Source organism: Pyrus communis, chromosome 4, assembly GCF_963583255.1.
Source record: "Pyrus communis chromosome 4, drPyrComm1.1, whole genome shotgun sequence".
Lineage (NCBI taxonomy): Eukaryota > Viridiplantae > Streptophyta > Magnoliopsida > Rosales > Rosaceae > Pyrus > Pyrus communis.
This window is the reverse complement of record NC_084806.1, coordinates 3,624,993-3,638,579: the sequence shown is the minus strand read 5'-3', so window position 1 is coordinate 3,638,579 and position 13,587 is coordinate 3,624,993. Positions and strand designations below refer to the sequence as shown.

The 13,587-nt window shown below is 39.0% G+C and overlaps 3 protein-coding genes across 4 annotated transcripts; all 3 read right to left on the bottom strand.

Moving 5' to 3' along the window:
- Window positions 1–1,525: 1,525 nt before the first annotated feature.
- LOC137731320 (uncharacterized) lies at window positions 1,526–3,643 on the bottom strand. Its single transcript, XM_068470423.1, has one exon. The coding sequence runs from the start codon at window positions 3,641–3,643 to the stop codon at window positions 1,961–1,963; it is 1,683 nt and encodes a 560-aa protein (XP_068326524.1). The 3' UTR covers window positions 1,526–1,960.
- A 2,740-nt stretch (window positions 3,644–6,383) lies between these two features.
- On the bottom strand, window positions 6,384–9,188 carry LOC137731874 (uncharacterized). Of its 2 annotated transcripts, XM_068471117.1 has the most exons (4): window positions 8,918–9,188; window positions 8,513–8,565; window positions 8,027–8,177; window positions 6,384–7,895 (listed from the first exon to the last, which is right to left on the bottom strand). In XM_068471117.1, the coding sequence occupies exons 3-4, from the start codon at window positions 8,169–8,171 to the stop codon at window positions 6,505–6,507; spliced, it is 1,536 nt and encodes a 511-aa protein (XP_068327218.1). In that variant the 5' UTR covers window positions 8,172–8,177; window positions 8,513–8,565; window positions 8,918–9,188; the 3' UTR covers window positions 6,384–6,504. The 2 variants fall into 2 exon arrangements, with proteins under 2 accessions (XP_068327218.1, XP_068327219.1); XM_068471118.1 differs by lacking the exon at window positions 8,513–8,565.
- A 1,128-nt stretch (window positions 9,189–10,316) lies between these two features.
- Window positions 10,317–13,313, bottom strand: LOC137730914 (UDP-glucose 6-dehydrogenase 1). The gene is made up of 2 exons (XM_068469916.1): window positions 13,159–13,313; window positions 10,317–12,086 (listed from the first exon to the last, which is right to left on the bottom strand). The coding sequence occupies exon 2, from the start codon at window positions 12,064–12,066 to the stop codon at window positions 10,624–10,626; it is 1,443 nt and encodes a 480-aa protein (XP_068326017.1). The 5' UTR covers window positions 12,067–12,086; window positions 13,159–13,313; the 3' UTR covers window positions 10,317–10,623.
- Between the last annotated feature and the right edge of the window lie 274 nt (window positions 13,314–13,587).

Below are 13,587 nucleotides of genomic sequence, written 5' to 3'. Positions count from 1 at the left end.
AAAAAAGCTGATTCTGCTGTGCTGTGAGAATAAGCGGCTGTGAAATAAAGCAGCAGAGTGTTTGGTAAACTTTTTTGTAAAAGTGTTTTTGAAAAAAAAAAAACAGTATTATAGTGTTTGGTAAACTTTTATGTAAAATAGATGTGAAAAAAAACCGATTTTTCAAAGCTAGGTTTTGCAGCTTCTTGTTTTTGGCTTTTTTTCACCCAAAACTGTGAAAAAAAAGCTGAAGCTGAATGTTTACCAAACACAAAAACAGCTCCCAGCTTTTTTTGATACCAGCTTTTTTCAGAATCACCTCAGTACCAAACCAGGTCTAAGTATTCCCGCCTATCACATGGGTGATCCAGATTTGATCCTTGGCAACATCAATAAAGCAATGGTGTTTTAAGATTCATACAGTGGACTCCACTTAATATGATAAAGCTTAATGATTGTCTATTGTATTAGATTGAAAAAAGACTAATTTTAAAGCAACCACAAGGAAGAGTGGCTAGGAGCTTTGTTATATGTAATCATAATTTTAGAGAGATGCAATTGCAAATGCAGATGTGAATGTGAATACACAGTGAGAGTGATTTAGGGTTGTAAATGATGGAGGAAACTTCTCTCCCAACATTTTAAGTGGCACCACTTTCTAATATTTCCCCATAAAGCAGGTGGTCCTTGCAGCTTTTGGGATAAATCCATTTTCAACACTGATTCGGTGCTTAATTGGCAATCAGTCTGAAGTTCTGAACGGTCACAATTACAAGTGGAGCTAGTTATGTAAGGTGAGACGCAATTAGTCCTTGTTTCATTTTTTTAGGATTTACATCGAGAGAGATTTACATGTATTTTTTCGAAACTCTTATTATAGTGTCCTAAATCAATCCTAAAATGTTTAAGTCGGAAAGTAAAAAGTCATATCATTATTTTGATGACTGCAATGTTACTGTAGAGTCTGAAGAGGTAGATGTAAGTTCTTTCCGTTCAGTTAAACACAAAACTAAACCAGATAAATACTTACTACGGCTTATGAGTGTCCGAGAGAGTCTAGGACGATACCAAAAAAGATATAGCCCATGATAGCACGCCGCACCAAAAACTTAACCTAATAAGCTAAGACATGGGGTCCTACTCGTAGGTGATGGAAAATGACACTATCAAATGTGGCTTTCATAAATGAGGTAATTTTCAAGAGCACACCTTTCTCCCTTCTCTTTTACTTGTAACTTTAAATGGAAAAGTTTAAAGAATTGAGATTTTTTCTGAATCTCAAAGTCTAGAATCGATGCATTGAAAAATCTGGACCGTACAAGAGAGAGATTCAAACCTTTAGTTTGTATAAGATGAGTTAGTGAGGTGGACTAATGAGTGGTCTTGATCTCCAAGTCCTTCTCAAAACCTCTCCAACTTTTGGTTTTTATATCATCATACTCCTCTTAATTTTATAGTTGAAAATTTGTTGATAAACAATATTATAAGACATTCCAAAACAGTGTAGGAGAACATATAATAATTTAAAATTGTCAGAGAGAGAGAAACAAATAAGTTCCTAATAACGATATGCTTTGGGAAACAACAGATCAAAGTGCCCTACAAATGAGAAAGATGATGAAATAAATTATTTAGAAGAAAAGAAAAACTAAAAGAAGATGGAAAATTGCAAGAACAACTCAATTCTTCCACTCCCTTAAACTAAAAGTTGCAACCATTACCTCTGCAAGGCATCCTTTGAACTGATGGGACCCAAAGAGACAAAAAATTAACCACATTGCCTGTACTTTGCCTTCATTTGCATCATTACAGTTGCAGATAATGAGACCCACCAAAAAAGTTTCATGCTATTGTTGCTTCTTCTTGCACGAAAATTCTAAAATGGACCAATTGAATGAACGGCTGGATGTACAATTAAGAATTCAACGTCGAAAGATGCATACTATGTTTCGGTTCATGTTAAAAAACCCCATCTTCCGACCTACCATGCCATGTATTCAAAATGGTCATTTGCTTCATCCTCCATTGGAGCTGGAAGATTGAGATCAAATAGTGCTGTGATTTCAGCCTCATGAGGAGGGGATTGATCAGGTTCTTGCTGCCCAAGTACCACAGTTTTGACTTCACATCCCCCAACAAAATGTGACCTTTTGTGACCGCCCAAAGCCTGGCCTGACCTGAAAACCTTGAAGCAGAAGGGACACTCATGCCCCTTGCTTTTCTTGGACCCTGAACATCTCCTTGCACTGCCACTGAAGTCCTGATCATACATTGGTTTCTTCCCACTGCAATGCTGCTCAGCAAGCTTGCTGCTTTCGGGTGTCGGAATTGGAGAGGGATCGGTGTCCATGCTGTTTTCCCCACTCTCATAGAGGGACTCAGAGTAAGCAGTGGTCTTTGTGTGACTTGCTCTGTGCGTCCCAAGAGCCCTGTGAGAATGGAACGTTTTGTTACATGTCAAGCACTTGTATTTTCCGCTCTTTCGTGTAATTCTGCAGGGTTCGACATTGGAAGAATCATCAGCAATTGGTCTGTGAAAAGTTCCATTCTTGGTTGTATTTCTCAATGCATACTTCAAAGTCCTTCTATCTCCATGCACTTCATCAGGATTCCGATCTTCTGCATTTGACACATCCTTGCCCAATTCAGATTCGACACGAAAACCCTTCCTTAATTTCACATCATAGGACTCATATCCCTCGATTCTGGATCCAAATTCTGCTCTACCCTTGTGAAATTCACCATTCCTAAAAAACCCATCTTCTGAAACTTCCGAATCAACTTTCTTAGGTCGTTCATGTCTAAAATACCCGGAATCAGAATTGTCAGAAACATCCATCTCCTCACAGTTGAACTTTTTCTCTCTTGCTCTCTCCATCCCTATAACATCACTCACTTTATAGGCACGGTTCATACCTTTCTTAGTACTAATCCTCACATCGATAGACGATGATTTCGCCTCCAAAACCACAGAGTTGTTGTCTGAAGACTCAGCAAACGAATTCAAACCCCCTTTACTACCCGAATCGCGTGACAGCATCATCAAACAAATAGCAACTTCTTGCTGCTCTTGCTCGATTCCGGAACCACCAGATGACGAACCACCATTTGCCACAGAAGAGTAAACATCCAGATTCTGCTGCTTCAATCTTTTGGAAATCCTTCTCTGCCTCGGAAGAGCCGATGCCTCAGTATCCGACTGACTGTCCATTACATCAAGCAGCTTCTGCTTCTCATCGAACTCTGAGATTTCTTCAAGCTTGTTCATCAGCTTCTCCTTCTCCGAGTGACAAGCCATGTGACCACACAGAGCTTTCAGTGACTGAAACCCTTTGCCGCATACTTTACACGCCTTCTCCTGCTGCAACTGGAAACTGGGGCCCGCATCCGAAAACCTCCATGTTTTCTTGGGGTTTTCTCTGAGAGAATACCCAGAATGCCCACCATCTAAAGGTGAAAATTTTACAATCCTAGAAGCAGCGTTGGCTATAATTTCATCATCTTCTTCCTCTTCTTCTTTTTGAATAGCTGGTTTTTTGTTCAGAATCTTCAGATGGGTTCTTATGTGACCACCCAATGACTTCCCACAGGGGAACCTTTTGCTGCAAAACTTGCACACAAATTTCTTTTTCTGGTTCTGATTGTTCTGATCTTCTTTCTCCATGGTTGGATTTCTCTCCATCACTCAATAGTCAAAACCAAAAAATGGGGCAGCAGTAACAAAGTAAAATTAGCAAAACTTACCTCAAACGAAGTAGCTAGAATGCAGCATTATTCGGTTCCCTGGTTGCAGTAAAAAATACCCAAATGGCAGAGAGAAACAGAGCACAGTCTCTGTCAGATCGAGCTAGCAGCTGGAGAAACAGATCACAAAGTTTGAAGCTTTATTGCAGGTGATGAACAGATGGGAGAATTGAAGTGTTGAGATGTGACGGTTTTGTGAAGTACGAGATCCGACCCAACAAAAAGGGACCCTTTAAATTCCATATCAAAGTATAACCCACAATCCCTTTTTTCAATGTTGAAAACAAAATTTGGGATTAAATCGAAAAGATCAAAATTTGGGGCAATGGGTTTCTTCTCGCCAGTGATGGCAATGAAGAGGCCTGTAAACACAATCAAAGCTTAAGCCATGACTGATTCAGAGATTCTTCTCTCTCACTTTCTCTCTCTAGCTTGTGTTATAGTCGGAGGAGAATTCCATGCATGGAATGGAAGCAAAAGATAAAAAGTAAATAAAAGATTGGCAGCACGTGTTGTCAAGTGAGACGTCTTCGCTGCTCAACTGGACGGCCAGGATTGCTGGGTGTGTATCGAGGATCCCAAGGTTTGAGGAGTTACACTTCTAGCAAGTCTAAAATTTATATGGTAACGTTATTCACGTACTTGTTTTTACTTCCCACACACTCTTATAAATTTTATGTCATTGTTGTTTTTTAATTCATTTGTTTCAATGGTCGAAGACTGAAATGATTGTGTGAAAAGTAAAAATAGCCTTGTGGATAGTACTAACCAATAAAATAGTGTAAAACTAAAACATCATAAAATAGTGTAAAACTGAAACATCATCATCCAAACTATGCCTTAAACTAGTCTTTGCTTGTAACTATAGAGAAGCACAAGCCAAAGGTCAGGTCTTTATTGTTCTATAAGCTTCCTATGGTCATATAGTTCAAGGAGTGATGGGGACAGTCTTTAACACGTCCATAGGTGACTCTCGGCTATTGATGCAATTGCGAGCATTTACGCACCAATAAGAGTAATTACGTCTAGCAAAGTCCGAAAAGGAAATGTATGTGCATAAATGATAGGTATATGTCAACATATTAATGCGTTTTCTTTACTTTCTAATCCCTTTCCCACTACATTAGTATATGACTGGTCTTTTGTAAAACAATGTTTATATATGATTCAACGGATGAGATTGGAATCATCAAACTAATCTTGAAGTTAGATGCTGACTAAGATGACATATGTTGTTCCCAATTCATCAAACAACAAAACAAAATGTGTAAGTTTCAATTCATAGAAAGTCACATTTGCTTAGTAATTACCAGTTTCTTTGATCAAGTCAACCGCCCATATTGTAGTCATCTTCTTGTCATATATCCATTGCAGATGTTTAATTATTAAAATTCCATGCTTACCATTTTCCAGATCATATTTTTTGTTTAAAACTCATATGAAAATTGGGTAAGGGAAAATTCTCCGCTCGGTTGTGTCTTCTGATCTTTATTATTTGTATCTATTAAAAAAAATTAAAATATCAATACACATGCACACTATTCTAACCAACAGATCAAACGTAACTTTTTTGGGCCAAGCTTAATGAGTTCTAAAGTTCATAGAGCTGTTTGACATCTTGTAATTGGAAATGGATCATCTCCAGATCCCTTCCACCTGAGCCTACTGAGTATAAAATTCGGACTATTGAAATTTGATTAAAGAGTTAAAGTTATTATAACATTAATAGGATCCCTTGTTTTTAGCCGTTGGATCAAATTTTAAGAACCCAAATTTTATGCTCAGTTGGCTCAAGTGGAAAGGGATCCTTGTAATTGACCAAAATTTTGCCAAATCAGCTGAAGAATTCCACGTGACCAACACAAAAGAATTAAAGAATTCAACCACCCATTTTCGACAAAAACAAAAAAAAACCACCCATTTTTTAAAGCATTGACTTTCAAGATAAGAGAATCGCAATTGCAGCATGCATGTCAGTCCTTCCTCATTATAAAGTAACCGATCCCCTCCGAACCCAAAGAGTTGAGCTGAAGGATTAAATGATCTGGATCATTAAAATTTGATCCAATGATTACAATTATTATAACTTTTAGAGAGACTCTCTGTTTGTAGTCGTTGGATCAAATTTCAATGATCGAGATCATTTGATCCTTAGGCTTAGTTCATTTGGGTTCCAAAGGGATCCTGCTCCCATTATAAATTATGAGCAGAGTACTTAAAGACCCAACATGATACTCTCTAGATCCTTTTGGTGAAAATTCTGAGAATTCATGAATTGTGTTCGTTTATCGTATATCATATGATCAGTTTTTTTTTCAAGCACTGTTTGTGTTTAATTTTAAATAAAAATATTTAAAATAATTTATGAGTACAATCAACAGGCAGGATTCACGGACCCTCGAGATTCTTATAAAGAGGATCCGGATTCCTTAAAGACGGCTGCAACCATACAAAGTGTGGCTGCCTGCTATGGGACTGTAAATAAAGAGGTAAAGAAGCTGCACACAAAATTACAAATGACAGGAATATTCCAATGAGAAAACTTGACATATACAAGAATAATTGATTCCATGGATTTTTGTACAAAAAGAAACACCGGATATCAAATCACCCGTGCTTCGGGGAAAAAATATTAATAAACAGAAGAAAAAAAAATTGAGAAAAGCTCCCTTGCATAGAAACTTAGCTTCCAATCTCAAAACTTAGCCCTCACAAGAGCTGTACAGAATTTACAGTAACAATTATTTGGGTTAAAAGAATTATTTCCTAAGCCACCGGCGACTAGCCACCAGCTGGAGCCTTGCGCTCATCCGTCATCCTGTAATCCTCCATGCCTTGATCGAATATGTCTTCAATCATACTCCACGTCGGCAGTAGATCATCGCCTTTCATGGTGTCCACCGTGAATCTGGCGTCCCAAACTTTAGCATTGCAAGGCTCCAATAAATATGCATGACCAGCTACAACACCGGATGCATCCGGTTGGCTATCCAAGCATTTGCTGTGAGAGTCATGCATATAGGACTGAAATTCGAAAGATACGCACGAGTCATCTTGGAAATCAAATTCCTCTCCGGTACACGCTGAATTCTTTTCCCAATTCCCAACTGTATCAAACTTTCCTTCGTTAACTGAGTTCAGCATGTATGATTGTGCTACATGATCTATCCCGCCATCTTCTTCGCTAGAATCTCCTCCAACATGCCCCACATCACCATCACCGTCACTGCCATCATCATCACTACTATCTGCTTCTGAGTAATCCTCTTCATGGTCCAAATGATCACCTTGATAATAAGGAGACTCAATAACAGAGTCTTCATCATCTTCAGCAATTCTCACGTCATTGGAACCCCCATCGTTTACATGCCACTCATCATCATCACTATCTATGTCTAGTATACTAGACCTGTTCTGAGCACCCCGCGTGCGAAGCATGAACACATTAAAATAATAGCTGATCAGTTCCCTTTTACTTCGAGAAGGGAACACTGCAGACAACTGCTTCCAAAACTTCCTCCCCAATGATGCAGGATTGGAGTAAACAACCTCAAGAAAGGTCTGCTCTTCTTCTTCACTCCATCGTCGTGCCACTTCCTCCCCCATGTCACAAAACCCCAACTTCACAAACTTTTCGTTTCCAAGGGTTCTTCTAAGTTCTTCCCGTGCTTCCATGACATGCTTTCGCACACACCTGACTGAACCTGCATCCAGGCAGCTACAATCTGTTCGACCAAGTCCAACCTTATCACACTCAAGTGCTGATAGGTCTGAAACAGGCATTGGAATGACAAATGTTCCTAAAAGCTTTTCCTCACTGTCATTTTTAATCTCATCTTTCTGATCCAACAAATTCATGCATCCACTCCAAGTGGGGATAATGGCCTGATGATCTGGTCCAACAGGAGCTTGTTTTCTTGGAGAGCAGTCAAACAAAGAAGAATAAGCATCCTTGAAAGGAACACATGTTCTCCTTGGGAAGTCAAATTTGAAATCCTCAGTAGGACTTGAATAAGCATCTGGTCCAGAGCGCACATCTTCTTCACCAAAACTCCTAGTTACCGATGAGAAGGAAGCACAACCCTTGTTGACAGATGTTGAAACTTCAGCAACACTATATTTTTCAAGAACGTCAAGCCACTGAGATTTAGAATCACCATTCCGATTCTCCCCTGAATTATGGAAAACAAGATTAGACTTCACCATGAATCTATCAGAGCAACCATGTTCAGTAATTAAAATAGCAGGCTTTATTAGCTACAAAAAGAAAACGAAGGTAATGTAATCCCAATATAACATTTACCTGAAACACAAGTTTTTCGGGGAGCACCATTACAAGAAACAGCATCAGAAAATGGTGAGCGCCTATCACCGAATTCATGCTGTCTTGAGTGCTTATAAGGAAGCTCCTGGAACTCGACATCATCAAAGGGTCTTTTGAATCCCATATTAACCTGAAGCCCAAATAATTTTCTATGAAAATTTTGAAAATATGCATGACAACACCAACAACAATAATACTTAGGCGTTTAGCAGGAAAAAAAAAAAACCACATTTTTCATAGATAGATCCAAAGCCGCCAAAACCCGCATAACTTGCTTTCAACTTAAGCTAACCAATAACTAACAAAATATTTTGAATAATATTAATATTCAATCTCAATACTGTTTCCATTTATCAGATTTATTTGTCAGCATAAGAATAATAATGATAACTGATAGGGCAAAAAACTCACAATAATTACAACAAAACCCATCACAAAATTAAAGTGACAACAACAAAATTGTACCTCTATTAATTCTTCAGAGGAACAGTAGACGGCTTAAGTGATACAATTGAACGCTGAATTATGAACAGAAGCAGATTTATCAGCCTTAGGAACCGTAACCCTAATCCAATTTTACCAAATAAAGAAGGTGAATTTTTTTAGAAACCCTAACCCTAGAAATTGCAATTGACAAGTGAAATCGTGAAATTATTGACAACAAAAATACACGAAATAGCGACAGAGAGGTGAGGCGAACAAAACCCCTAACAGAAATTACACAAAGAACAAACCCTAATGAGACGAACTCTACGAAACCCTAGAAATTCGACGCGGCCGGAAAAATATACAAAATTAGGAGCAAATTCGAGAGGGCAAAGCAAGAAGACAGAAAATGGATCCAATAAACGAGAGGGATTGGAATATTACGAGGCAAAAGGGGCCGATTCAGAGTCGAAACCCTAGAATTGTGCGAGGCCAACGGATTGGGTCGAATTTGGGATTAATCGATAGCGGAGATTCGAATTCAAACAAACGGACAACCGATTCAACGATTATGATAAGAAATTTGGGGAAATCTGGAAACAAATTTAGGTCAACCTGCTTGGGATCGAATCGGAAGGGATGACGACGAAAGATAAAGGCGCTACGGTTCGTGCATTTAATGTAAAAGAAGCGGTCCAGGTGGTAAAAAACCGGTTTAATCTTGACACCGAGGGAGAGTATTGGTGTGGGCTGGACCATATATAAGCCAAAAGGGCTGAAGCCGTCTTTTGTGGCATTGAATTTACGATAGGGTCCCTACTGTCTAATGTTATAGTTTTAAAAAATAGAGAAAAATAAAGAGAGTTTAATAGGAGAAAGCTCCTCACAAACTTTTTTTGATAAAAAAAATTCCTAGCCATTTGTTTTTACTTTCTTTTTTTTTTTTTACCCAATTTGTTTTTACTTCTTTTTTGGTAAAATAAAAAAAATAAAACCAAACTAATTTTCTTTCTACTCAATCCTGATATCATATAAAGTGACGTCTTACTTTTGGCCATCGAGTCCAAAGATAAGGTGGTGTTCCCAAATAATACATTCGTAAGTTCAAACTCGGATTGAAAAAAACAAAAAACTATTAAACACTTCTAATATTGAATAATATGTAGCATTTGATGCTAGTGATAGCGTGACAAATGATGAAATTTCCAATTCACCGAATCTTTATAAGAAAAATCATATTGCACTCGGGGGCAGATCTAAAGGGGGACCCAGGTGGTCAGGGACCACCTGAAAGCCGGTAAAAGATCCTTTGAAGGACCTTCGAGGACCTCTTGATTCTCTTGGAAGGTGGTGGTGGAAAGGTGGTCGGGACCTCTTCGGTTCCATAGATATGCGGCAGTTGATCGGCAGAGAAGCTGCAATGATGGTGGTGACGCTTTGCAACTATGGTTGTTTGTTGCAAACTTGCAAAGAAGCTACGAAGAAGATTAGACGCCTTGCAACTATGGTTGTTTGTTGGAAGAAAATTTGGTTGCCCACTTCGGTTTTTAGTTCTATTTCCGTCTCAAAAATTCTTGGATTGTACGTGCTAAGACCCCTTAAAATTAGGTATTTGATTACGAATTTTAAAATGAAATTTGGTTGCTATGTTATAGTGTAAGTTGCTCGCAGTGTTACAGTGTATATGCATTCATTTTATGTTTTGTTTTGACTAGACAGAGATTTGCCAGACCAGCAACGGGATGCTGTGGTGATGGTGTACACCTGTCTTCCTCCAGTTGTAAACCGACACTACTCTGCAACATAACAAAAAAAAAAAAAAAAAAAAGGAAGATCAACAGAATTATAATTTCCTGGTTTCTGATTTTATTACATTAAACTAAGAAAATAACAAATTGAGATATATTCCACTAAGCCGAGGACAAAGCTCACGAACTGTATTAAGGATACTATTACAAGTAACATAAGACGCAACATAAACCCCCCAAGTTTAATGAATAGTGAAATAACAAAATCATACAAGAAGGTAAAAATTAAGGACAAATTATGCATCCACTATCAGTAACAAACTTCGGAACTAACAGAACTTTTGCCCACAAGCGGATCGATCTTCAAATTACTGTGCTTCTTCGCTCCTCCTCATCAAGTGTTTACGCCACGGCGGGCATGTCCTTGAGCCACTCGTCCAGGGGCTTTCCGATGGAGTAAACAATGAACCCAATTTGCCTCAGCTTCTCAGCATCCACCACGTTCCTTCCATCGAATACAAATGCAGGCTTCTGCATCTGATCATAAATCTTCTGGTAATCAAGACTCTTGAACTCGTCCCACTCGGTCAGGATGCAGATTCCATGAGCATCCTTTGTTGCCGCATAAGCATCCCAGACTACACCAACTTGCTTCACAGTAGTGGGGCTCTGAGGTTGAAGATGAATGGGATGGTCCCAATCAAACTTCTTCATAGAAAGATCCCTCTGGATCTGATCCTCACTCACCTGAGGGTCATATATGCTCAGCCGGGCCTTGTCACCCAACAGCCCTTTGCACACGTCAATGGCAGGTGTCTCCCTAGTGTCGCCAGTGTCCTTCTTGAAGGCAAATCCCAGGATTGCTATCTTCTTACCCGAGACTGTGTTGAACATTGAGGAAACCACACGGTTCACAAACCGAGACTTCTGGTAGTCATTGATCTTAATGACTTGTTTCCAGTAATTTGCAACCTCAGGAAGGCCATTACACTCGCAGATATATACCAAGTTCAAAATATCCTTCTGGAAGCAAGACCCACCAAAACCAACACTGGCATTTAAAAACTTGGGCCCAATTCTTGTGTCCTTGCCAACAGCATGCGCCACTTCTTGGACATTTGCACCAGTTGCCTCACAGAGTGCAGATATGGCATTAACAGAAGATATCCTCTGTGCCAAGAAGGCATTGGCAGCAAGCTTTGAAAGCTCAGCAGACCACAGATTAGAGCAGATGATTCTTTCTTCAGGGACCCAATGGGCATAAACTGACTTGAGTGCTTGGATTGCCTTTTGGCCTGCTGGGGTTTCCCGACCTCCAATGAGGACACGATCTGGGCTAAAAAGGTCCTCGATTGCAGTTCCCTCAGCAAGGAACTCAGGATTTGAAAGAATTTGGAAGTTGATGCCTTTGCTGTTGTGGGTCAGAATCTTTTCAATGGCCTCAGCTGTTTTGACTGGGACAGTTGACTTCTCAACCACAATTTTGTCAGACTTTGATACATCTGCAATCATACGAGCAGCACTCTCCCAGTAGGTAAGATCAGCGGCTTTGCCAGCTCCAAGACCCTGGGTTTTGGTGGGCGTGTTAACGGAAACAAAGACAATGTCTGCCTCCATAACGTGTTTTTCAACATCAGTGCTGAAGAAGAGGTTCTTTCCTCTGCGCTGCTTCACCACATCATCAAGGCCTGGCTCATATATGGGGAGCGTATCACTGTTCCAGGCATTGATCCTAGACACAGAAATGTCAACAACAGCTACTTCAATATCTGGGCACTTAAGGGCAATCACAGCCATAGTAGGCCCACCAACATATCCAGCTCCAATGCAGCAGATCTTCACCATCTTGTTCTGCTATTGACGGCCTAAAGACGAGCAGAGCAAAACAATGAGATAAGCTACAGTCCAAGCACTGAAATACTAGATCTTTATGTTATTATAGAATTATCATAGCTTTAAAAGACTAATTGCTCCTGACCGGCCTTTTACTTTTATTAAGAACAAAAGGACAAATAAACCAATATCCCTATAAAAAGGAAAACTAATAAAAATGGTTTGAAAATTTTGAATTTTAAAAATAAAGGGTAAAGTGAATAGTACACTATAAATAAAGGGTAAAGTGAATAGTACAGTATTGACTTTTTAGTGTAAAAATATGATTTTTCATTAAAATGAACAGTATCGAAAGGTTTTGTCAAAATTCTCTATATAAAATGATGACAAACAAGCTTTATTGGTAATCGAGTGTCATATATTCCATTCAGAATGCAGTATGATATCCAAATCTAGGAGACAAATTGGTGATCCATGGTGAAGGAAAAACATAAATGAACGCAAAAGATTAACCACGGAAACAAGGGCCTAGCCATCAGTGCGTCTCCTACCGACAACCATATCGAAGAATAGGCTCAAAAGTCAAAACCTTTTCGATTTTAAAGTATAATACTGATTCGTGAAACTAAAACAGAGAATTGTAGCTAAGTGTGAGATAGGTGAACGCAAGATCTATAAGTTTAATCGACGAAAAACTCATTACAATTTTTGCAGATCCACAGTTTTTAAAGCAAATGAAAGATGTTTTCTTCAAAATTCAGCTAAACAATCCCATTTCTACAACCCACAGAATGCAAATCTCAAATCATAAGATCCAAATTCCAATTAAAAACCGATTCCAATCAGATCTACAGCAAACAGTGAGAAACTACAAAGATCTGCACATTCCAGCACACCCAAACAGCATCACAAGTTCACACAAGTTCATAACACAAGTAAATGAGCAATCTTTCCGAATCAAACACCTCAACACACAGAACCGAAATCGAATTATGCAAAAACAATATCGAAAAATACCCATACACAAAAAATCGAAAACAACCCAATTGAGCAAAACCACGGAGCTCGACGAAATACCAAATGAGCAGAGCAGATGAATATTACCTCAGTCAATGTGAGGCGGGAGGTTGACGGCGGAGAGAGCGAGAGAGATCTTATGCGGAAGAAGAGCGAGAGAGAGAAGAGAGAGGATAGGAGGGAGCTCTGTTCTTCTTCTTCTGATGGCAGTTCATGTAGGAGATCTGAGGGGTATATATACGCTCACAGCGCAGTGAGGAGTTCATAAGATCCAACAACCGAGATCTGTGTGACCCGGAAATAGTACCAGCCCGATCCACGTTGGTTCAACACGTTTTTGTTTCACCTTTCACGCATTCATCATCATTTCCTAACCCAAACGAATAGATAAATTTTTAGTTCTGACGGGAACATAGATCATAAGTTTTTATATAAGTGTTGAAAATTTTTAATGTTTAAGTTATTAATTTTTTAACACACATAGCCCATCATTTATATAAAAACACATAATGTACC

Coding starts and splice junctions, on each gene's coding strand:
- LOC137731320 (XM_068470423.1), bottom strand. CDS start 3,643: ATGGAGAAAGAAGATCAGAACAATCAGAACCAGAAAAAGAAATTTGTG.
- LOC137731874 (XM_068471117.1), bottom strand. CDS start 8,171: ATGGGATTCAAAAGACCCTTTGATGATGTCGAGTTCCAGGAGCTTCCT. Junction 7,896..8,026: donor CCGAAAAACTTGTGTTTCAG/GTAAATGTTATA, acceptor TCCATAATTCAG/GGGAGAATCGGAATGGTGAT.
- LOC137730914 (XM_068469916.1), bottom strand. CDS start 12,066: ATGGTGAAGATCTGCTGCATTGGAGCTGGATATGTTGGTGGGCCTACT.